General features: G+C 34.2%; 6 protein-coding genes across 16 annotated transcripts; 2 read left to right on the top strand and 4 right to left on the bottom strand.

Moving 5' to 3' along the window:
* Nucleotides 1–310: 310 nt before the first annotated feature.
* Nucleotides 311–1,419, top strand: LOC105963790 (actin-depolymerizing factor 10). Its single transcript, XM_012988254.2, has 3 exons — nt 311–448; nt 579–844; nt 984–1,419. Exons 1-3 carry the CDS (start codon nt 446–448, stop codon nt 1,132–1,134), a joined length of 420 nt encoding a protein of 139 aa, XP_012843708.1. The 5' UTR covers nt 311–445; the 3' UTR covers nt 1,135–1,419.
* Nucleotides 1,420–1,763: 344 nt separating this feature from the next.
* Nucleotides 1,764–3,864, bottom strand: LOC105963992 (uncharacterized). Its single transcript, XM_088814330.1, has 6 exons — nt 3,674–3,864; nt 3,079–3,590; nt 2,774–2,966; nt 2,624–2,688; nt 2,299–2,509; nt 1,764–2,211 (listed from the first exon to the last, which is right to left on the bottom strand). Exons 1-6 carry the CDS (start codon nt 3,770–3,772, stop codon nt 1,879–1,881), a joined length of 1,413 nt encoding a protein of 470 aa, XP_088670456.1. The 5' UTR covers nt 3,773–3,864; the 3' UTR covers nt 1,764–1,878.
* A 361-nt stretch (nt 3,865–4,225) lies between these two features.
* Nucleotides 4,226–9,169, bottom strand: LOC105963788 (uncharacterized). Its single transcript, XM_088814320.1, has 6 exons — nt 8,129–9,169; nt 6,473–7,038; nt 5,636–5,828; nt 5,308–5,372; nt 4,926–5,136; nt 4,226–4,832 (listed from the first exon to the last, which is right to left on the bottom strand). Exons 1-6 carry the CDS (start codon nt 8,312–8,314, stop codon nt 4,470–4,472), a joined length of 1,584 nt encoding a protein of 527 aa, XP_088670446.1. The 5' UTR covers nt 8,315–9,169; the 3' UTR covers nt 4,226–4,469.
* Nucleotides 9,170–9,411: 242 nt separating this feature from the next.
* On the bottom strand, nt 9,412–12,865 carry LOC105963787 (denosine deaminases acting on tRNA). 11 transcript variants are annotated; one of them, XR_016029885.1, is made up of 11 exons: nt 12,615–12,862; nt 12,390–12,510; nt 12,091–12,281; nt 11,896–12,003; nt 11,655–11,780; nt 11,094–11,260; nt 10,942–11,018; nt 10,709–10,828; nt 10,398–10,485; nt 9,899–10,058; nt 9,412–9,780 (listed from the first exon to the last, which is right to left on the bottom strand). XR_016029885.1 is itself a non-coding variant. In XM_088814334.1 (11 exons), the coding sequence occupies exons 1-10, from the start codon at nt 12,856–12,858 to the stop codon at nt 9,954–9,956; spliced, it is 1,347 nt and encodes a 448-aa protein (XP_088670460.1). In that variant the 5' UTR covers nt 12,859–12,862; the 3' UTR covers nt 9,412–9,780; nt 9,906–9,953. The 11 variants fall into 11 exon arrangements, 7 of the variants coding, with proteins under 7 accessions (XP_088670460.1, XP_088670470.1, XP_088670481.1 ...); XR_016029892.1 differs by having other exon boundaries at nt 11,655–11,768; XM_088814334.1 differs by having other exon boundaries at nt 9,906–10,058.
* A 4,278-nt stretch (nt 12,866–17,143) lies between these two features.
* LOC105963780 (remorin 1.4) lies at nt 17,144–18,934 on the top strand. Its single transcript, XM_088814411.1, has 5 exons — nt 17,144–17,587; nt 17,730–17,771; nt 18,078–18,165; nt 18,372–18,453; nt 18,527–18,934. The coding sequence occupies exons 1-5, from the start codon at nt 17,458–17,460 to the stop codon at nt 18,722–18,724; spliced, it is 540 nt and encodes a 179-aa protein (XP_088670537.1). The 5' UTR covers nt 17,144–17,457; the 3' UTR covers nt 18,725–18,934.
* On the bottom strand, nt 18,897–22,030 carry LOC105963777 (transcription factor MYB17-like). Its single transcript, XM_012988233.2, has 3 exons — nt 20,568–22,030; nt 19,967–20,096; nt 18,897–19,660 (listed from the first exon to the last, which is right to left on the bottom strand). Exons 1-3 carry the CDS (start codon nt 20,698–20,700, stop codon nt 19,063–19,065), a joined length of 861 nt encoding a protein of 286 aa, XP_012843687.1. The 5' UTR covers nt 20,701–22,030; the 3' UTR covers nt 18,897–19,062.
* Between the last annotated feature and the right edge of the window lie 990 nt (nt 22,031–23,020).

Raw genomic sequence — 23,020 nt, 5'->3', positions numbered from 1 at the left:
TATTCCACATATATACTCTAGAAGATTTCACTAAATTCGATACCGTAAGAGTGGACGTGTAAGAAAATTCATAATTAAAGGAATCGTTATAATTACCCAAACATAAGGGGTTTTTTCGTAATTTGATCTTAACTTAGGGGTGGTCGTAATTTATCATACTTTTTAATTCCCATAGTTGTGCATTTTAATTAATTAAAAAATGTGATTAATTATAAGCCCTGAAAAGGCAAAAAAAGATATGTGCCATTAGTTTTATTTCCTATAAATTAAACACCCTAAAAAATCTCTCAACCCTTGAAAATTTCTTCAAACTCCACCAAAAAACAAGGATCCCTTTGCATTTTTCTCTATTCTCCTTTCTTCTTTCCCTTTAATCATCACTTTCTCCAATTTTTCACCAGCTTTTTTTTTTCAAGGCCAATTTTTTTAATTGGAGTTAGAAATCATGGTAATATAATGTGTTATATATTACATGCACTCATGCATGGAATTAAGTTTGCATCTTTTGCATGATGATTTTCTTGATTTTTTCGAGTTTCTGCCGATTGTGTGTACGTAATTTTTTATTTTTTTGACAGGCTAATTCGGCATCCGGGATCGCGGTGAGTGACGAGTGCAAGCTGAAATTCTTGGAGCTGAAAGCGAAAAGAAACCACAGATACATTGTTTTCAAGATCGACGACACCGTGCAGCAGGTGATGGTCGAGAAAGTCGGGACACAAGCCGAAACCTACGAGGATTTCGCAAACAGCTTGCCCGATAACGACTGTAGGTACGCTGTGTTCGATTACGACTTCACCACTGATGAAAACTGCCGCAAGAGCAAGATCTTTTTCATTGCATGGTAAGTATATATATGTACTAATAGAAAACACGATCATTTTAATTATGCTTTCGTCGTCGTAAATTCGTAATAAAAGATCTATATTTTTATTTATTAATAATTATTATTATTATGTTGGATATTGTGTTGATTAATGCAGGTCACCAGATATTGCAAAGGTGAGAACAAAGATGCTGTATGCGAGTTCGAAGGATAGGTTCAAGAGAGAGTTGGACGGGATTCAAGTCGAGTTGCAAGCAACCGATCCGAGTGAGATGAGCTGGGACACACTCAAAGCAAGAGCTTATTGATCAATTCATATTCCATATTTGATTTTTTTTTGTTGGGGATTTTATGATTGTTGGTTTTTAGTACTTTTTGCATCCTCTTTCTAATGAATTATTGAAAGAGGGGTCTGTTTCTGTTTTTTTTTTTTTTTTTTTTTTGCGGTTTCGTCGGAGTGTTGAGAATTCGTACGTAGCTTGTGTTGAGAACGATAAACGACTATGTTTCGTTCCTGTTAATTTATATATTTTTGGTGTGTTTTGACAGAATGTGTAATGAATTAAACTAGCTGCATTTTGTTTCTGTGGCAATATCTGTGTTTATCTGGTAATAAATAAAATATAGGGTAAATTACGGCCACACCTCTAATGTAAGGTCAAATTATGAAAAAAAAACAAAAAAAACTCATGTTTGGGTAATTACAATCAACCAGTCTTCTTATACGTCCAAATTTATGGTGTCAAATTCAACACAATCTTCTTGATTATGTGGAATACTCTCCAGTTTGTACCCGTTTTACCCCCATTCGAGTTCCACGTACATTTTAAAACAAGCTGATCATAAGTTGTGTCTTTTCGCTTGTAAATATCAAATTGTGGTACGTCAGAAACTGCATTTTTGCACAAAACAAGTACAAACTATAGAACATTCCACGAAATATAAAAGATTCTGATGAAAAAAAAAGTAGAGTTTAAAGTGATGTCATCATTGTATTACTACACAAATGAACTTAAAAACATTATTACAACATGAACAAAAAAATAAATCGACTAAAAATCCCGTTGGAAAACTCGGTTTTCTAGGCTCTCTTTTCGCTCGAACAAAGCACGAAGAGCTGCAAAATCGTATGCAGGAGGCAAATCACACGGAAGCGAATCCGACGGATTTTTCACCATAGAATGTTTCCTAAATCTCCTTTTTTGCCCTTTGACAGAGCAAATCAGATTCTCCGAGCACGTCTCGACCGCCCCATGTGGGACCCTCGGTTTATATTTCAGCAGCTTCGCATATTCATTCAATAGGTGAAATGCATAGTCATATATATATTCCATTGCAAGATTTTCTTGCACAAATTTGCTCCCATCTTTTCCTATCTCCTCTGCCTAAGTTCCGAAAAAAAAAACAATAAAATCGCAATATATACTTTTCGGACAAATTTAAAAAAAGTTCTATATTTGTTATTAATGTACCTTGTCCGTGTATTTGTTACCCCATTCGACAGCATATTCGATGGATTTACACATGTTTTTTTCGTCGATTGGCCAGTAGTGAATCGAAGGCAGTAAACTTCTCGTGAAGAAATCGTAGTAACGAGGTTTTATTACCAAGGCCATCGAATCGCAAGCTAGTATATACTTTTGACTAACGGACCACGAAACTCCTTCCACGTAAATCTTGTACCTGCCTTAATATAAAATCCGAAAACATAATGAGAAAATGAGTGATAAATTAAATATAACTAATAAATAAAAATTGCATTATGATGATTATGTGAAAATTAGTGCATGTATATACCTATAATTACACTGACTTGCTAAATCAGTGTTTCTGAAGTTCTGTTTTTTCTCTTCTTTCCACTCCTACACAAATGTGTATATATATAAAACTTTTATATAATCATGATTGAAATAAATAAAATGAAAATTGTAAATTTTGATACATTACCATGGCAAAGATTCGAGTTTTAGTATCTTTTCGATCGGATATATTGCATTTTAGCAGCTCTCGTCGTGCAGCGCCGAGCTTAGCGTTTCCTTTCCAATAAGCGTAAGGCTCTTTATCCTTCCACTCGATCCTTCTAGAACCTTCTTTTATATCCTCTTTCAATTCTTCCCACGGCTTTATATTTACCTCCGGCCTATAAAAGAAACTCGATAAATCAATCTCTTTCACATTCAAAAGAATCAAACAAATTAAATCGTCTCCTAATTAAAGAAAAAAAAAATTATGAGAAAGAGAGAATATTTTACCAACCCCAAAAGGACCAATCAGGAAAGACGATATCGTAACTCGAATCGTCTCCACAGTAATGAAACAATGGAGGAACCGAAGAATCGGGCCCCACGTAGTTGCGTTTCTTGATAACGGGCTTGTCGGCGCATTCGAGCATGAGATCTAAATCCGGTAAACGACCAGGGTACAACCTAAGAAGCTGCAGTAGGCCCCACACCGTGACAACGTCTCTCGTCTGATAAACGTCCTTGTACTTTTGCGTGTACAGTCTGCCATTCACTATGATGATTCTGATATGCGCCACGTTTTTGGCTTTTTCGACCATTTCCTTTGTGATTCCCGTATCTCTCCATGCACGTAAATCTTCGTGAATCCATCGGAAATATTCCGGACACGTTTGTTTTGATGGATTGATTACTGCGTTTGTCGTGATCGGTTGTGAAGTTTGTGAACAGTTGATGGAGCAATCGAATTCTTCCGAGTATGTTTGGGATAAAAACGTCCTTTGTAACGATCCTGTAATTATTGACTGCAAAAAAACAAAAAAGAAAAATTAAGAAAATGGGATTGTTACAGACAAAAATATGATATGAAAGATCGAAAAATATTTACGATGTCGAGCCATTGAGTGAAAAAGGCAATGGTGATTAGGGTGGCAAGAAAGAAGACAAAGGTCGATTGAGATTTGGCCTTTGTCCGATGCCGTTCCATCGTTCTTCTTGACAGTTGACGTATAACTGTAATAGATCAGGAGTTTTTTTTTTCTTCTTTGATGTAATAATTAGAAGATCACAATAATATATTTAATTCATTATTTTGATGTTTTTATTTATTTTTTGAGTGACTTTATTTCTTCGAAAAAAATATTTTTTGGTTTCTTAATTATTTGTTCATATATCTAAATATAACTATATAATCACAGTTCTATTTTTCTAATTAATAATTGCAACTTACAGAGCAAATTTAGTTATAATTTTTTTTTTCTGAACTCCTGATAGCATGTAGTTACAACCTAAGGAGTGTGGAGATAAGTCGGAGTCGAGCAGCAACGAATGATTAATAATTTTCATTACGAAAAAGTATTTTCCGATAAAAAAAAACTTGTATCAAATAAATATTTGAAATGATGTAACCAATTTAAAGTTTTGCTCATAGAACACATAATTTAGCTCACTCATACTAATTAATATTTATGAAATAAAAGGTTATGTATTGTAATCAAAGGACTAAAGTTGTACCACAATGAACTATATTTTCTCTTGTCTTGTTTGCCCTTCAGACATCTCCTCAAAGCTATCCTCTCAATCTTCAAAACAATTCGAGTTTCCATACGGGGTTCTACATAAAGTATCGAAAAATAAATTAAACTTTCGTCTGTAATTATCTTATCTCCACATCAGCTAAAAAATTAGTTCTTGTTATTTTCTTTGTCCCAATATTCATTCTCCCATGATTCGACTTCTCTAGTTGCTTTCCCACTTCCATCAACAAAAGCCATAAGTTCATGAGGCTGATAAGGCGGAGGCATTTTGCATGGAGGTGAAACGCTAGGAGTTTTCTCCAGTGATTCTTCCATGAATTTCCTCCAAATCCCGTCTGCAGGGCAAGCCATCGATTCCGAACAAAGCTCGATTGCGTTTATAGGAACTGTGGGCTTATACTTTAAGAGCTTTGCGTATTCGTTTAGCAGATGAAATATATAATCGTAAACGTACTCCATCTTCATATCCTCGTGGATGAAACGGCTTCCAGCTTCTCCAATTGCCTTTGCCTACCAAAACCATACAGTTCCGACAGTTTATTACTCATTTTCAATCATTATGAATTCAAGATTGTCGTCTTAATAAATGAAAGAAAGTTTCACCTTTTCTGTATGATTGTTTCCCCATTCGACGGCGTATTTTAGAGACCTGCATTTGTCACTGTCCCTAACTGGCCAATAATGTTGCTGAGGGATCATTCCTCTTATGAAGAAATCGTACCAACGCTGAGTCATCAGCAAAGTCGGAGAGTTGCAGGCTAAGATATACTTTTCGCTCACTGACCACGCCCATCCTTCTATGTAAATTTTGTACCTAAAAACGAATAAAACCAAAAAAATTGCACAATGAATTACATTATATATGAACAAGTACATTTGATTCATTTAGCGTCGAACGACTTAAATCTTGAATAAGCTGACTACAAAAGCAAACAACTAGATACTTGATGAGTGGTTTCTAACTATTTCATATCGAATTTCTCACCTGTGGGTGCATTGATCTCCAAGATTTGATTGCTTGTATCCTTTTTGTGACTCTGCGATCCAATCCTGATATGCAAATAGAGGATATAAATACATTTTCAAGTGTTTGCTCATATGAATTCGTAAGAGTACACTGGCAGCAATATGCATAAGAACAGAAGACATGATACAATATCTTAGTAACTCGAAAATATAAAAAAATATAAAAAAATAATAATACTTTCGGAGTTCGTCAATGCACACAAGTTCCAAGTCGCACAAAATTATTTGACATGAAAATAGAATTTATTTATTTTTCTTCGGAAAATTAACGTTTTTTCGGGACTTACTTGAACATAAAGGCGAGTGTTCCAGTCATTTTGATCGGTGGCATTGCACTTCATAAGATCAGCTCTCCAAGGGCAAACGTGTGGGTTTCCCTTCCAGTAAGCATATGGAACTCTATCCTCCCATTTTGTTCTCTTGTTCCCTTCTTTTATATCCTTCAGCACATATCTCCATGGCCTTATATTCGTCTCTGCCCTACACCAAATAAAATCAACATTCAACAAAAAGACTAAAGATATGTGTGTTTTCTGATTCAAATATATATGCATACACACACAACACACATGTATGTATCCATGTGAATATTACTGCAAATTCACACACAGACACATACATACAAAATGTGTATCAGATATACATACATAATTGGATTTTACTTGGTGAATTTCACCGAAGCAGAGAATAAATGACCTACATCGGCTAGAATATAACCATAGATTCACATACAAAACACATACATACAAAATGTGTATCAGATATGCGTACGTAATTGGAGTTTACTGGGTGAAATTCACCGAAGCAGAGAATAAATGAACTGCATCGGCTAGAATATAAACGAAAATCGACACGTACTTCCACACGTACAAAATGTGTATCAGATGCATATCCACAATTGGATTTTACTTGATGAATTTCACCTAAGCAAAGAATAAATGAACTGTGGTGGCTAGAATAATACAGTAGATTCACACACACACACACAATGTGTATTAGATGCAAATACACAATTGGATTCTACTCAGTGAATTTCACGGAAGCACAGAATAAAACATATACATTTGAAACAAAAAAAAAAAAAAAACGATACATATATATATTTTTTAAGAACAAGTAATTACCAGCCCCAAAACGACCAATCGGGGAAGACGATATCCAAGCTATTCCAATCCGAACAGTACCGGAACAGCGGCGGCGGATCAGATCCAGGCTGCCGGAAGTCATTCGCCGGTACAACAGGCCTATCGTCGGCGTCAAACATCAGCTCCAAATCAGGCAATTTCCCAGGGTACCACCTCATCAGCTGCGCGATCCCCCACATCGTGAACAAAGCGCGCGTCTGAATCGACTCCTTGAACTTCTCCACGTACATCTTCCCGTCTACAATCGTCAGCCTGAAATGCGCAGTCGCGCGCGCTTTCTCCACCATTTCTCTCGTCACTCCGGTTTTCTTCCAGTGCCTCAGGTCCTCGTGAATCCATCGGAAATACTCCGGGCAGGTTGATTCCGGCGAAGTGTTTGCAGAAGGTTTGGTTGAATTGGGGTAGTTTTTGGGGCAGGTGTTTGTGAGATTCCATGCGTTGCAGTCGAGGGGGTACTCAGGGGTAATTACGGGTTTTTTGGTGAAAACTTTGAGGGCCTTTTGGGAAGAAGAAGAAGAAGAAGAAGAGTGCCCTACATATTTAGCCTGGAAAAAGAAAAAAGGATTAAAAAATAAATAAATTAGTTAATTGCTCGTTGATAGTAAATTAGCATGATTATATTAATTTTCGTTGACTAATTTCTTCTTAATTTCGGCTCCAAACACAAGATTCTTAAAGGAATAGTTTAAATAGTTTTTTTTTCTAAGCATTGTGTTTGATAATCGGATCAAGATTTATTATAATTGGTAAAATGTATACCTAGGTGCTAATTTTTTTTATATAATCCATTTTTTATAACAAATTAATACTTGTTCTAAAAAATATTTTAATTTTTTTTTGCCAATACTAATAATAATGAGAGTCTTTTCGTAATTCAAAATAATAACGAGATTTTCCTAGAATTCACTCATCAGACTATTTAATACTAGTTGATTTTTTGTCGCAAATGAGTGAGTAATTATGCAAAATCGACAAAATAAAATAGCATGTTCGACTCACCCAGGATTGGGAAACCAATAACTATCGTCTTTGATGGGGAAAAAAAAATGAATAGGGGAGATTAATCTACAATATTCTACATCCTAGTTAAATTATTGAAAATGGAAAAGTCGTGCATTTAATTATTTTCTTAATATTTTAATAATTCAACAAATGATAACGTATTGTAAGATTTTAGTCAACATCTATATAATGACTTGTTCCAAACAAGGCAAAAATAATATTTCAATAATTAGGTGGAGATTATTAACTATATTTGCCTATAATTTGATATTCTTTTGCGTAATCAAGACTAGGATTTTGAGCATATACAACAAAAAAATGTTAAAGGCACAAATTAAATGAGAAAAATCAGATTACAGTCTCCAAATTTTTGTGATTTAAAATAAATAAATAAAAAATCCTCCATTAATTAATGCAAGTCAATGGTAATGCATCGTAATCCCAAAAAATAAAAAATAAATTAAATATGTGCATTAATTAATTATATGAATTTGGCTTCTTTATACAAAAATAGTGGAGAAGATCTTCAAAGTCTTCTCATGAGTTATAATTACACACACAAACACACACACAAAAAACACAGAGAATGAAACATCGTTCGAAAAGGAATTAAGAAGATCGAAGAAGACTTACGGGAGGAATCCAGCCGGCGAAGAAGAGTAGGGAAATTAAGAGGAAAGAAAAGAAGAAAAGAAGAAGAAAAATATATGTTAAAAGAGAAGCTCTCTTGTTCAATGATCTGAACCACTTTGATATGAGAGAGTTGTGCTTTTTCACCCAATATATGTTCATCAACTTCTCTTCGTGCCCTTTCGTCATTTTTTCTTCTTCACCTTCTTCTACTCACCAACTTTTTATGATCTTCAATACTGTCATTTATCTCTCATGACTCTCTCTCTCTCTCTCTCTCTCTCTCTCTCTCTCTCTGTGATGTGTGTTTTTGTGTGTTTGTGTGTGTGTGTTAGTGTGTGTGAGAGAGAGGTGAAGTTTTAGGGGGGAGAGAGAGAGGTTTTGTCTGAAGAAGAATTGTGAAATGACAAAGAATAGGAACATATAAGTACGAAACACTCTTTGCTGTCTGTCATTTTAAATAAGGGAGGATTATGTGCCAAATGTTCATGGTGTAAAATTCAATACTATATTATTATGTAGGGGAATTTACATCTACTCCCCTCTTTATTATACGTAATTACTGTTAAACCCTCCTCAATTTTGAAATATTAAATAAACCTCCCCCTTTTAAAATTATTATTAAGGAATTTTTTTTGAATGTTTTCAAACAAAAGGGGGCTATGTGTACTTAGACAATATAACTTGCTCAATATTTAGTATTGGGTAAAAGTATAATTTTCAGTAAATGGAACAGTCAAATGGGGATATTTGGGTTAATTGAACAAATATTAAAAAGAGAATTGTATAATTATTCAAATTTAAAAGAGTCTAACTGCAATTATACTTAACCTGAGGGGTTAAAGGCGTAATTGCACCTCTTAGAAAACGTGTCTTCTCTCTAAAGGGGCTATTCACGTTGTTTCCTGATTGATAACGCACGACTTTACAATTGACTCTACTAAAGAATTTTCTATTTTATTATTGCGATTTCCTTAATATGTTGAGTTAGTAGTTCCCTTTGACCTCTCTATAAGGTAGTTTTTTTCTATTATGTAGTTCTTCAAATTTCAAGAATTTTAGTCATGCTATGATGAATATATATATATATATATATATATATATATATATATACACACACACACACACACACACACACACACATACATATTTGAACATATAATTTTCGAACAATAATTTTCTTTCTAAATCCATATTTAATTTATGAAAAAAATACATTTATTTCGAAAACTAGACTGATATATAAATATTATTATGTATTTTATAGTATAGATGAATAACAAATATGGAAGTTCAAATTTTCTTCCCATTCGAGTTTCCAATTTTGGAAGAAAAAAATAATTCATCCTAAATCTGATTTTTTGCCTTTTCCCTTTTGAAGGAATTGGAATTAGTTTTCACTTTAACAAAAATATAAATTTTAAAAATGAGTACATAAAGGAGGCAGTCAAGTAAAAGTGAAGCAAATGAAAAGTGTGATACGGCAGAGATTTAACATGTGAATTAACCTCAATTCCTGGGGTCGACTGTGTGTTGTTGCTTCATATCAAAATCATATGCTAAGTGCTGCTGTATAAAATAAGCCATAGGTGCATAACCTGGAAAAGCGACACCACACGTTATAATAACCATTTATCTTCCATTCTTCGTGCACGCTGTTCCATCAACAAAAATAAAACGTGAGAGAGGTTACGATATAATTTTAAATGCATACGTATGCATAAATGTTTGTATATAATATTAAATTAAAGGAAGAATAGAAGGGCTAGTCACATTTTACATGGTGTATAATATCTTCCATTCTTCGTGCGCTCAAGCTTTAACATCTCTAGCCTGAAAAGGACTCGAAATTTTGGGGTTTCAAAAGCCAGTTTATGAAATGGGGGCTTGCTTTAAAGGCCTTTGAAGCTGCATTGTATTCCTCAGCCTTTTCCTGCAATAGAGAAATCGTCGACTTTTAAGTCAATTATATAGCATGGTGAGTTGAGAATCGTACCGAACAAAATTGTTTGAGGGTGAATTTGGATGGGAGTGATTTGAAATCCATAATAACAAATCTGATAAGCTTGTTCGGGGTAATTCATTTAATAAGAAATTTCAAATCGATAGCTCTCGTTTCAGTTGTTTCATACAGCACCTATGATGAAACAATTTCAAATGATACGAGTATCATGCAAAGATATCATTATTTATTCAATACCTGCACAAATCTACAGTTACTCATACAACCAGAAGTTATGCACAGCACTGAAACATACGTGCTTATATGTACCTTGAGTTCTCGATAAGTGATCTCAGAGATGGAGCAGTCTGATGAATAATCTTGCTTGAGTGCTACAAATAACTCTAACAAGCGCTTCCTAAGCACAAAAGATTGACTGGAGTTAAATTAGCTCTGCTAAAAACCCGGAGAACAATATTGGAGAGGGAGAGAAATAATTCATGAAGCGAAGAACATGGAGCGAGGAAGGCCAAATCCAACATTTCGTGCAAATAGTAAAAGACTCATACTTACTGTTTTTAACATTAAGCAAACATTGCACTAGCTTTTTGTTGGTAAATTCAAGATTCTAACACTCTTACTTGCATAAAGATGACTCTGTAGATGGAGACATTGCACCTTTTGCAGACGTTCCCTGCTTTCTACCCGTTGTTCCAAGAATGACTTCATGCAAACCAGCATTATTCCAGCATATTGAATACCTGCAAGTCAAGGAGATTTGGAGAACATAAACAAATGGCCAAAAAAGAAAAAACAAACGAGTGGTTTCTGAATTGAAAAATCACATATCAATATATCAGTTGAACAGGCGTACCCACAAGTTAAGGTTTCAAGAGCAGTCTCGGAATGTTGAAATTCCTTAGGTGGCACTGGAGCTACCCAAAAGAGCGGCTGTCAAAGATGAATATAGCATTTAGTACAATGCCAAAGGGCCAAAAAAGGAGGGAATAAGTCACGTTTTATGACCTTATTCACTTGAAAGGGTTCCATCAGTTTGTCAGACACCGGTGTGATCCGCACGTGTAAGGATCTTCTTAGGTGATCGGACACCGAATTTCCAGAATCGAACTGCGACGCGCCCACTGTTATAGAGGAAATAGAAACTGGTTCCAGAAAGCAAGAAAGTAGAGCTCCTGTACAAAAAGAAAGAATTCAATCAAATTACTTACAGTAACAAATGGTTCTACTGACCGCATCTTGCGTATATAGTTAACAACTACGGCAACTTTTGTGACAAACGGAACTAGTACAAATGGGAATAATACTCATGAATATACAATAATTAGCCAGCTTCAGACTTCATTGTTCCACAGAAACGTTATGTAGGTTTATATTCATTGATTTGCTGCTCTTAGTAACCAGATAAAGATTTAAGTAACATGATATGATCTTCAATATCTTTATGGTTCGAGCTGAGTTGCCAGGAGGCAATATAAAGCTGGTATATAAAAGTGTCTCACATTGGCAAGGGGCCTAGCTTAACAATGAAAAACACATCGAATAATTTATAATAAACAAAATGTGAACCTTGAACTCCAACGACATTCCATCGAGCAATCTTGTCAGAGCAGCTTACAGACAAAGTTGTATCTCCTCGACCAGGCTTCTTTTGAACTGTACCAGTAACTTGAAAACAAGCACCTAGTGACAAATCTTCAAAATTAAATTGCAATAACGAAGTCAAACTGCCAGTATACTTGGGCAAACTTGTGGCAAACATTCCGGAAAACATGTTCAAGCATACGTTACATAAAATACCCAGAATTACCATTCTGAGATGCAGAATCTTCCGGAGAGACACATCCTGTGCTCCATTTCTCAGAAGAACTGCTGCTTAAAGAAGTGAACAGCTGCGAATTAAGTGATGCGTCTCCACCTATCGAAACCAGAGAGAAGCATAAATGGTCAATGCACAAAGTGAAATCATGTAAAGACAAAGTCCATGTGAAAAGCTACTACCTACATGGCAATTGCGACACGTATAAATGCAACTGCCAGCCAGGTTTCAATTTGAATTTTCCTTGGCCAAGCTTATCCGAGCACAAACAGAAGATCGAGTTATTCGTGACGTCACTCTGCAATGCCAAGCTTCCATTACTACGGCTACGATCGACACACTTTTTCGTAATGCAGTCAATCTCTGCATAAAAGTACCTGATAGATTAAATATGAAGCTGACTTATTAATTAATTGGCCTGAAATTTGATTTCAACATGTGAAATTCAATCAAAACGAATAATTCCAGAAACAAAAATCCCAAACCTAAGAAGAGATCTCCTGGCGATAACTTCAGCATGCGAATCGTTCAAAACGTCGCCTCTGCAACTCCTCCTCGAATGCCCTATGCATTTCGTCCCCGTGCCCATAGCCACCACTTTCAAATCTAACACACAACACGAATCACAAAAGCTTAAACCAAAAGTGAAAAATCAAGCAAATTAATTGGGAAATTATGAATCTAGGGTATTTTAATTTGAAGTTACCGACCTTGTGAATGATTGGAGAGGAGAAACGCAGCTAAAACAGTGACTTCTCGGCCTTGTGGCTTTCCTTTCTTCGGGAGAGAACTGTAAATTGACGCTACCGCTGCTGAAACCTTCTCCCCCCATGGCTGCTCCGCCACATTCTCCGGCGAGCACGACGTACTCTCCGGCGGAGGAATAGTGGCCGAGCGGGAATCCATTTCGGGAGCAAAATCGATACGGTAACATTTGAATTGGGGTTTTTTCATTGGGCCCTGATACGAATATCGCCTTGGTTTCGAATTTACACCCATAACGGGCCACTCAAGCCCATTAATATAACAACCCGGCCCATATTTTTCTGGGGTATACATTTTAATCTAATTTACTATTTTTATTTCCCCAATTATTTACATGATTTATATTTTAAATATATTTATACGGAAACGTATAAAAAGAACTTATATAGAAATAAAATCTTATATATTTCTATATATCATATTTATAAATATACCCCTGTACTTTTAATATTTATATATTTCCCCCAAGTTCCCGTAACTCCAATTTTTTCGGACATGTTGTTTCCATGTATCGTCGTTTCCGTGTCCGTGCTACATAGGCCATATGAAAGGCATAAATGTGAGAAAATTTCAAATTAATTCATATTCAATTAAAATAAGAAAATATTTCACTCTATCAATTAAAATATGAGATGGAATATATTATATCCTTATTATATGAATTTCGAATCCAAATCTTAAAAAGAAAAATGAAAAATGAAAAATTTGGATTATGAGCATCAAAAACTGAATAAGTGATAGATAATCTTGCAATGGTCAATAAATTGATGCAAAGACTTAGGTATAGACCCCCACCCCCCACCATAAAAGTTAGATATTACTCCCTCCTTCCCTTAATACTTGTCACTTTTGCCATTTTTTCATATTTCAAATTATTTGTCATTTTACTATTCCAATGAATAATTAATTGCAATTTTTCAATTTTGCCCTTTCTCACTCATAATTAATTGAAATGTAATTATTTAAAAATTAATTAATGGCATGGGCATTTTAGTAATTTACTATACTTTTTGTTACTATCTATACATATTTATTGAATTTCTTAATATGTGTGCAACTAACCAAAGTGACAACTATTGAGGGAAGGAGGGAGTACCAGATAATAATTAATGATACTACAAGCTGTCTAATAATTTGTGTCCCCCCCCCCCCCCCCCCCCCCCCCCCCCCCCCCCCCCCCCCACTTCAATTTTGGCGTAATTGTTGGAGTCATAATAATTATTAAAAAAATAAATTAAGAATAAAGAATAAAAGATTTAAGTGGGACTTTATCATATTCTATTGAGAAAAATATATATGAATAATGTGAGTGTGAATCTATTCGATGTTCTCAAACATATAGTTTATTTTGAAAGTTACAACTAATTCTTATGGCAATTAAATTCACGTATATGATCGATTTTAATTGAACATGGTTCACTGATGTAGCATCTACCAAACCGTGTACATCGATTTGAGACGAATAGTGTTGGTATAATTCGTATTCAATAATTATAAAAGAAATAAATAAATAATAAAATTTTAGATGGATATAGAAGTAAGAGGGGTCCCAAAGCTACACTCATTGATAGGGCTGAAAGTCGGAAGGATCGGATCGGAATTAGCCTTTTCGGAATATTTCCAAAAAAATTCGGAAGTACAAAATCAATTCCAATTCCAATTCCAAAAATTTCGGAATCTAAAAATTCATTCCAATTCCAAAAGGCCCGGAAATTTCGGAATTTCGGAAATTTTTCGGAAATGACATAAGTATTAAAATTTCGAAACTTCGCTGAAAATTTCATAATTTGTTAAAAATAAAAACATTCACGTCGATAAAAATAACTACTAAATTTCAATTCAAAAAATAAATAAAAATAAACCACATCATAATATCCAATAAAAGTTCTAGCAAAAATTAAATAAACTCTTTGGCTTTGCACAAGAAATAATAAACGTAAAGTTTTACATAAAATAAATTAGGATTTTTTTAGGTGACATGACCTATAAAGAATAAATACAACTAAATAATGTAAAATAAGTATATATATATATATATATATATATATATATATATATATATATATATATATATATATATATATATATATATATAAGAGATGTATTTTTTGGAAAAAAAATCGGTTTTTTTTCGGAAAAAAATCGGAATTTTTTCGGAATTAATTTCGGAAATAATCGGATCGGAAATCGGAAATTCCAATTTTTTTTTATATAATTCCAATTCCAATCCAAAAAAATCGGAAAAAATCGGAAATCGGAATTTCGGAAATCGGAATGAAAAAAGTTGTTCCAAAATCGGAACTTTTCGGATCGAAACCGGCGGAAATCGGAATTTCCGTTCCAACTTGCACCCCTACTCATTGATTGAATACGACCAAGAAATGCTACCACATTTCCAATAAAGCCGACAAATCATTCACAGCCCTATTTTGCCATTAAAACACACACAAAATAATGAAATAATAATAAATAAAAATTGAAATAACGAATGATTTTCTTGATAATATAGTAGTATAAATTCAATAAATAAAATATAGTAAAGTATATCCATTATAAAACATGTATGTATGTAATGTCACGAAAAAAGATATTTAATTGAAGTCAATCATAAATATCTTAAATATCATGTCATGCACTTCTCTTAGTCATGGGACACCGGTTCTCACCACTATGTCACGTTCACTCATCTATCAATTACTTCTCTTTCTTTTGCGAATCCAATGTATTTATTATTCATTTATAAGTACATAAGAGCAACTCCAATGGAGGCATTAAATGAGGCATTAAACTAAAAAACTACCATTTTGATGCTCTAAAATTAAAAAATCCTTCTCGGGGCATTAAATGGAGAATTATTTTGATACTCAACTACCCCGAGGTGCAAAAATACTCCCTGGAAAATGAGGTATCAAAAATATAACCACTCGATTAACCTATCACAATTTGACACGTGGCATTTAAAAAAATAATTATTCATATATTTAAAATTTGATAATCTATTTGATACTCGTGGTTGGAGTGAATTTTTTTTCAAGAAGTATCAAAGTATTATATCAAGCATCAAATGAATATTTAATGCTTCATTTTGATATCTCCCCATTGGAGTTGCTCTAATACACTTAAACTTTTATAAATTAATACAATTGAGATTAGTAAAATGTATTAATTTAGTGAAATATTAAATTATCAAACTAATAACTTAGTGGGTTTTTACCGAGTCGGGACCAGAATAAACTATTATTTAAGCGAAGTTATTGATTCATCGAAGATTAATTTATCGAGTTTCTACCGTATATTGTGTAACCTATTCTTATCATGAAAGCGTTGGTACGTATAATTGGTGATAAAATTGTCGAACCGAGTGTAACAAGTTCGATAAATTGTCCTCGTTCTCAAATTCGAGTCAAATTTGTCGGGCTCGAGCTCAGAAGTTACAAGCTCGGGTGGAGTTTTGAAAAGACCAAAGGGTCCTTATGTGTAAAATGAAAAGAAAAAAAATTATGTTATTAATAGTAAAGAATTTAAGAAAAAATAATTATGTGGGCCAAAAAAACCCTATTTCTTTTTTATTATGTGATTTTATTAAGTCAAAAAAATAAAATAAAGATTATATGATTCCATGGTCGAGAAAAAATGGCAAGTTGAAAGCATCTATTAATCTCCATCATTAATTTGGTAATTGAAATTGCCAAAGTTGCCGTGTGGAGCCGTTCAAGATTAAAATTGTAACGCTTCAAAAAATTTGTCGGGGTGATTGCAAAAATCATGATATTAAATAAAAGATATTAAATTAAGAGAAAAAAAAAAAAAAAAGTGTGAGGGGGAAATATGTTAAAACGTAAAACTTAAAAACCATGAGATAAAATTCAATAATTGTAAATCCGCCCCTAATATTAAACCAAAGCTGCACCGGACAACCACCGACTTAAGTTTTAATCTGTCGGCAAGTAGGAAACTCCACTCTACATCTCACCCACATACATTTTCTTGCACCCTTATAACTTCATACTTCTTCACTTAGTTATTTGAGAATATAAACTTAAATCTAATTAATTAATTATATTATTCATGATAATTTAATATACATGAACTGTTTTAAGTTACGTACTTCACACATAAGTAGTCTCTTAAAATAGTGATTTATGAAACTACAGAGCACTCTACTGTTACACTTCTATAAATTAAATTAATATAGTTGGGACCAAAAAAATTCTATTAATTTAGTGAATTATTAAATTATCGAGTTAATAATTTAATATATTTTTACTGAGTCGGAATTAGAAAAAACTATTATTTAATCGAGATTATTAATTTATCGAGATTCTACTGTATCCGCATAAATAATAACAATGAAATATTACAACTTTTTAATTGTATTATACTATTATTAATTTATTATTATCAAGTACGATACCTCCAGGCTCCAGTGAATCCGACGGTTAGAAATGGGCGGTGCTGTGTACTCCCATGCACCGCCGAAGCAGAGGATTACAGAGACTTGCAGACACACGCGCTTGATACGCGCAGTGATGTAGTAATAATCATCGTTGTTGGTTAGTTTGAAAGGGCCGCAGAGACAAATATAGTAAATATTTCGCCATTTCTATACTTAGGAACTTCGTTTTTCTGTTGTTTTCTCTTAGTGGGGAATCCTCTCTGCCTTTTCTCTTTTACTTACTATTTTTTTTTTTCTTTCTTTTGTGGTTTCATCTTCGCCGTTGAATTGAAGAGGAGGAAGCTGAGCCGCCCTCTCTCTATATATACATACATATATATATATCTATACAAATGGCAACATCAGCAGCGGCGGAGGAAGTTGTCGTTTCGCATAAACCCGAGGCGGAGGAGGAGGAGCCACCACTCTCGGCGGTGATGGAGAATAAGCCGGTCGTCGTCCCTCCACCTCACGACGTCGCTAGTAACTCTCTCTCTCTCTCTCTCTCTCTCTCTCTCTCTCTCTCTACATATGCATGGATATGAATTAATCAGAAACATTTTTTAATTTGGTGAAAAAGTAAATATGAAATTCTTTAATTACTGTTGTTTTTAATATGATGCAGAGGCTGCAAAGAAAAGCTCAAAGCAGGGGTCTCTTGATAGAGGTAATAATTTAGATATATAACCACATATTTTTTATTATTATAATTAAATTTCAGTTTATAAATATATATAGTCTGATTGTCTTAGCAGTTAATTGAATTCATTTTAAGTTGATTTTGTATCTTGTTTATTTATATATGTATATTAATTTAAGTTAACTATGTTAGAAGTTGGAATAAATTGAACTTAATTACTGCTCTTATTGTAGATATATATGTATTATATGTGTGTGTGTGTGTGTGTGTGTGTGTGTATGTATATATATTCATTGTGTGAATTAATTCAGTAATGTGGATATCGCGTTTCAGATGTTGCTTTTGCGAAGCTTGAGGATGATAAGAGGTTGTCGTTCGTGAAAGCATGGGAAGAAAGCGAAAAAACCAAAGTCGAGAACAAGTAAGGCTTATAATTAATCTCTTTCTCTTCGTGTTTTGATTTTGAGCCCCGTTTTTTGACTAAGCTTGTTTTAAACAGCTTCTTCTGATAAGTTGTTTTAAGAACGGATAAACCGTTACGTCTTACTTTTAGAATTAATTTGTCAAATGTTCGGATAATAAGCTTATAAGTTATTTTACGATTTTTTTCTGTTAATGACATAACAGAGCTCAAAAGAAGCTCTCGGAAGTTTCCGCATGGGAAAACAGCAAGAAGGCATCGCTCGAAAGTGATCTAAAGAAAATCGAGGTTACATTCGTAAAAAAAAAAAATCTCGATGTTTTATGTAATCGACGTAATACTAATCTGTATACACTTGCAGGAACAAGTGGAGAAGAAGAAAGCCGAATATGCAGAGAAAATGAAAAACAAGATAGCACTAATTCACAAACAGGCAGAAGAGAAGAGAGCAATGGTTGAAGCCAAACGAGGCGAAGATCTTCTCAAAGCCGAGGAATTAGCTGCAAAGTACCGCGTTACTGGCCAGGTTCCTAAGAAGGCTTTCGGTTGCCTCGGTTAAAAAAAAAACGTGTATATTTTTTCGTCGTAAATTTTCGCGTTTGTTTTGTTATTCTGCGTCCCTCTGTGTGATTGTGATTGAGTTTTCGTCTGTGTAGTAGTATGTACACTTATGTTTTGTATAATGTAACGTAAAACCTTGGCCATGCTTTCGTCATTTCGGACGAGCAACGAAAAGATCTGCTATTACATTACATTACATGAGAAGAAATCTCCATTCGTCGGTTTCGAAGAAATTACATCACTCAAAAACATGTTCCATTAACAAATGTGAAGTAGATTAGATGTTAATGCCACATCAGAACAAGTGATTTTTTTTTTTATAATTTAACTACCTAGTTAAGGGTACAAGGTAAAGAAATCGGTACTATGTTCTAAGAAGCTCATATCGTTGTCGTTACTCGGGAAATCGAAAAGCATCTCCAAAGTTGACTCGGATTCGTCTTCAACTTCATTTGAGCTATTACAGCAAATGTAATAATCCATGCAAGATTTGCTGCTCTTGCACTCTTTCTCGTCTTTTACTGCAACCGATGCGGACCCCGTTTCGATAGTTGCTTCTGATGAAGACGACGAGAATGGAGCGGGGTTTTTTTCTTTGTGAAGGTTCCGGAAGGTTTCTCCGACTTCGGAATTCCACAAACGCAGGAAGAAATCGTTTTCTGATGAGTATTTAGCAATTGATGGTGGGAGAGTGAGAAGAGACTCTTTGGAGAGGCGGGCTTCGGCTTCCAGCCTGGCGCTCTCCCATTGGGTCATGTGGCGGGTCGATGGGGAAGAGGGCGGTCTAGTCAGCGACCCGTTTTGTAGAGTAACGGGTTCGTGGGTTAGCGGGTTGAACCCCATTTGGAGTAGACGCTTCTTCAGATGTGTGTTCCATAGGTTCTTGATTTCGTTGTCGGTTCTGCCCGGTAGCTGCGATGATATTGCAGCCCACCTGAAGAAATTAAACAAAATCACAATTTAGTGATCTAAAATCACCTGGGGAAAACACGCGCGCACACGCGCACACATAAACGCGCGCGCGCGCACACATACAAATTCCCTCACTTTTCATTAACTGATAAAACACATTGTGAAATGGGATAATTTAGCAGAAAACAAACCAAAAAAAAAATCACAATTTAGTGATTTAACAACACACACACATTAAAACACACACACACAAACTCTCACACAATTCATTATCCGAAAAAACGCAATTTAGTGATCTAAGAAATGAGATATAAAAAAGGAGGGGAACCTGTTTCCAAGAATGGCGTGCAATTGTACGACGAGCTTCTCTTCTTCGGGGGTGAACGGGCCCCGTTTGATGTCCGGCCGAAGATAGTTCGTCCACCTCAGTCGGCAACTCTTTCCGCAACGAAGAAGACCTGCAAAAAAAAAAATCGAAAATAATAACCACAATGTTTAAACTCATTCTATTATTATTTCAAAAAGATCTGTTCTAACTTCTAAGAACAACTTGCAAGCATAAATTCAACATAACTCCATGAAGATTAATGTACATGCAAAATAGGCAGTATTGATGAAACTTGGAATTGAATGAACTAAAAAACCATACAAAAAATAAATAAAAAATTGCAAAAAAATTAAATAAATAAATAAACAGAGCATATTAAATTCTCATATCTTTTTGTTCTATTACAAGGGAAAAATCTTTATAATTCCTAAGCTGTAATGTCTGTATTCTTACAATACATCACAGAGACATCTAACCATTTACCTAACTCTGCTTCAAACTCAAATCCTTGCACTCATCAAAACTTCTAAATTTTTAATTTTTTTTTCACAATGCTCACTAAAACACACACACACACACACACAGAGAGCTAAGAAATAACCTGCAAGCTTGGGTAGATTACGCCAGTTTCCTTGACCATGGTTCTTGATGTACTCCACCAATTTGTCGTCTTCCTCCGGGGTCCAAGGCCCCTTCTTCAACCCCTTCTTATCACAGCATGGTGCTCTCCCCATCAAGAAAACACACACACACACACACACACAGCAGCAAAGGAAGAAGAAGTAAAACAAAATAAGGCCAAAAGGGCAGAAGATAAATGCAAAATCTTGAAATTCTTGATCAAAGATAAATTTCGATACAGTACTTGTAGCTATATATGTGTGTGTGTATTCAATGCTGCCACCATTCAGTCTGATATATAGATGTGCAGATACTAGATTTTCTGCTATTAAAGTATTAAATTACCACATTTTTTCTCTCTCTCTCTCTCTCTCTCTCTCTCTATTTTAATTTTAATCTATAAATGGTTGAATAATGTTGAGTGTAATTGGACTAGGATATTAAATGATTGATTCAATGGAACTTATAAGTATAATTCTTTTTATTTATTGCAGCCCCCTCTGCTGTTGTTCCCCTGACCTCAGATATTAAATTATAATTTTCATGTATGTATACATATATATATATACACTATTGTTAGCTTTATTTAACAACACTTTGTTTTTTTATCGAATTAGACATGTTTTTAAGAGTTTATTTACATGTGTTACTCATGTGGTATGCCGAATTACTATAAAAGAAAAACTCCTCGTGTTATAAGTATTAGCAACGAAAAAGCGAGGGCATTTTTTTTAGCACACAACCTCTAAAGAGTGAGTTTCAGGGGTAATTTGCTAGCAACAATTTGAATTATAAGAGGATTATTAGTTATTACTAACAAAATAGTATGGGGAGCTTTTTTTTTTTTTTTTCTTTTTTTTATCAATTATACAAGGGCAAATTACGGCCAAACCCCCTAAGGTAATGTCAGATTACGAAAACATCCATCATGTTTGAGTAATTACAACTACACCATTAACTATGTATTGTCTAACACTTCCACTTACGGTGTCAAATTCACCTACTAAATGAAGGGTTTTTTTGTAAGAAAATGCATAGTTCGGCGGCCGGTCGTAATTATTTTTTTTCATAATTTTGTCTTATCTCGGGTTGGTTGTAATTTGGCCTGTAGTGAAACATATAAGGGTGTCGACTGCAATAAACGACATGTTTTAACCTCCAGTAACTAAAGAGTAAAGATTAAAATAGTGCACCCAAATTGGAGCTCAAGTTTTTTCACATAGGAAAGATAATTGAACCAAATTTCAAGATTGATATTCACTTAATCAAGAATGTTAAGTACAGCTAACTTCATTTTCATAAATAAACAACAAATTCATAATTCAAAAAATAAAATAAAAAAAATGAAAAAAATGATATGACATAAAGAGGGAAAAGAAATGCAGCAAGACTTTTGGGGTCAAATGGTTTAGTAAGCTGATAAGGATATGAAAATTTCAAGATTCGTGCCAACACAGTCACGGAGTACTGTTTTTCACTGTGTGGTGTGTGTGTAGACTGTGTGAATGTGAGGAGTAAATGCTAAATAGTGCAAATGGTATATATGCGTGTGTGTGTGTGTGTGTGTGTGAGAGAGAGAGAGAGAGAGAGAGAGAGATACCAAACAAGAAGAAGAGGAGAGAGAGGCATTGAAGAAGGAAAGCATTAAATGTGGTTTCTTCAATGGTGAAAGGACATACCCTGCTGCATTCAATGACAAGTCTCCTTCTCTTTCTCTCACTACAATGAATGTAGAGAGAGAGAGAGAATTAATGGGAGGGTATTGATGCAGCAAGAGAGAGAGTACGGACGACGATGGACTGCAAAGAAAAATGCAATAATGGGACATCCCTTTTAGAGTTTTTCTTGTGATTGGTCTTAAATATTAAATCTAATCACACAGCTTTCAACTTTCAAACTTTGTTCAACACACACTATTCCCCATTTCCACTGAATTGCTGCTTCAATGAATACCTCATTTCTTCCTTCCCCTGTTCTTCTTTCTTTCTTTCTTTTCTTTTTTTTTCAAATTTTTTTTTAGATTGTTGTGAAGAAAACAAGAAATTACTAAATTACATTTTTCAAAATCTTGTTTCTTGGACTCTGTGAGAGAAGTAGTAATTTAATGTTTTTAATGTACTATGTTAGTTTTGACTTTTTTGACTTTTGTATAATTTACCTTTTACCTTTTATAATCTAATTTATGCTGGAATCTTCAAGATTACAATGTTCTCTTATTTGTTCTTATTTTGCGGAAAAATTCCAATTCCTGATCAACACAATCAGATATCCACAAGAAAAGAAACATGTCTTGTGGTCGTTTTAATTCAAAATATACAGCTCAAATAGAATAAAACGGGTACAAACTAAAAAATATTCCACATAATCTAAAAAATTGCACTAAATTTAACACCACGGTGGTGGATGAGTGAGAAGATTTATAATTGATGAAGT

This window comes from Erythranthe guttata, chromosome 2, assembly GCF_056151865.1.
Source record: "Erythranthe guttata isolate IM_541 chromosome 2, IM_541, whole genome shotgun sequence".
NCBI classification, from domain to species: Eukaryota; Viridiplantae; Streptophyta; class Magnoliopsida; order Lamiales; family Phrymaceae; genus Erythranthe; species Erythranthe guttata.
The sequence above is the reverse complement of the archived record's forward strand: the minus strand, read 5'-3'. Positions and strand labels throughout refer to the sequence as shown.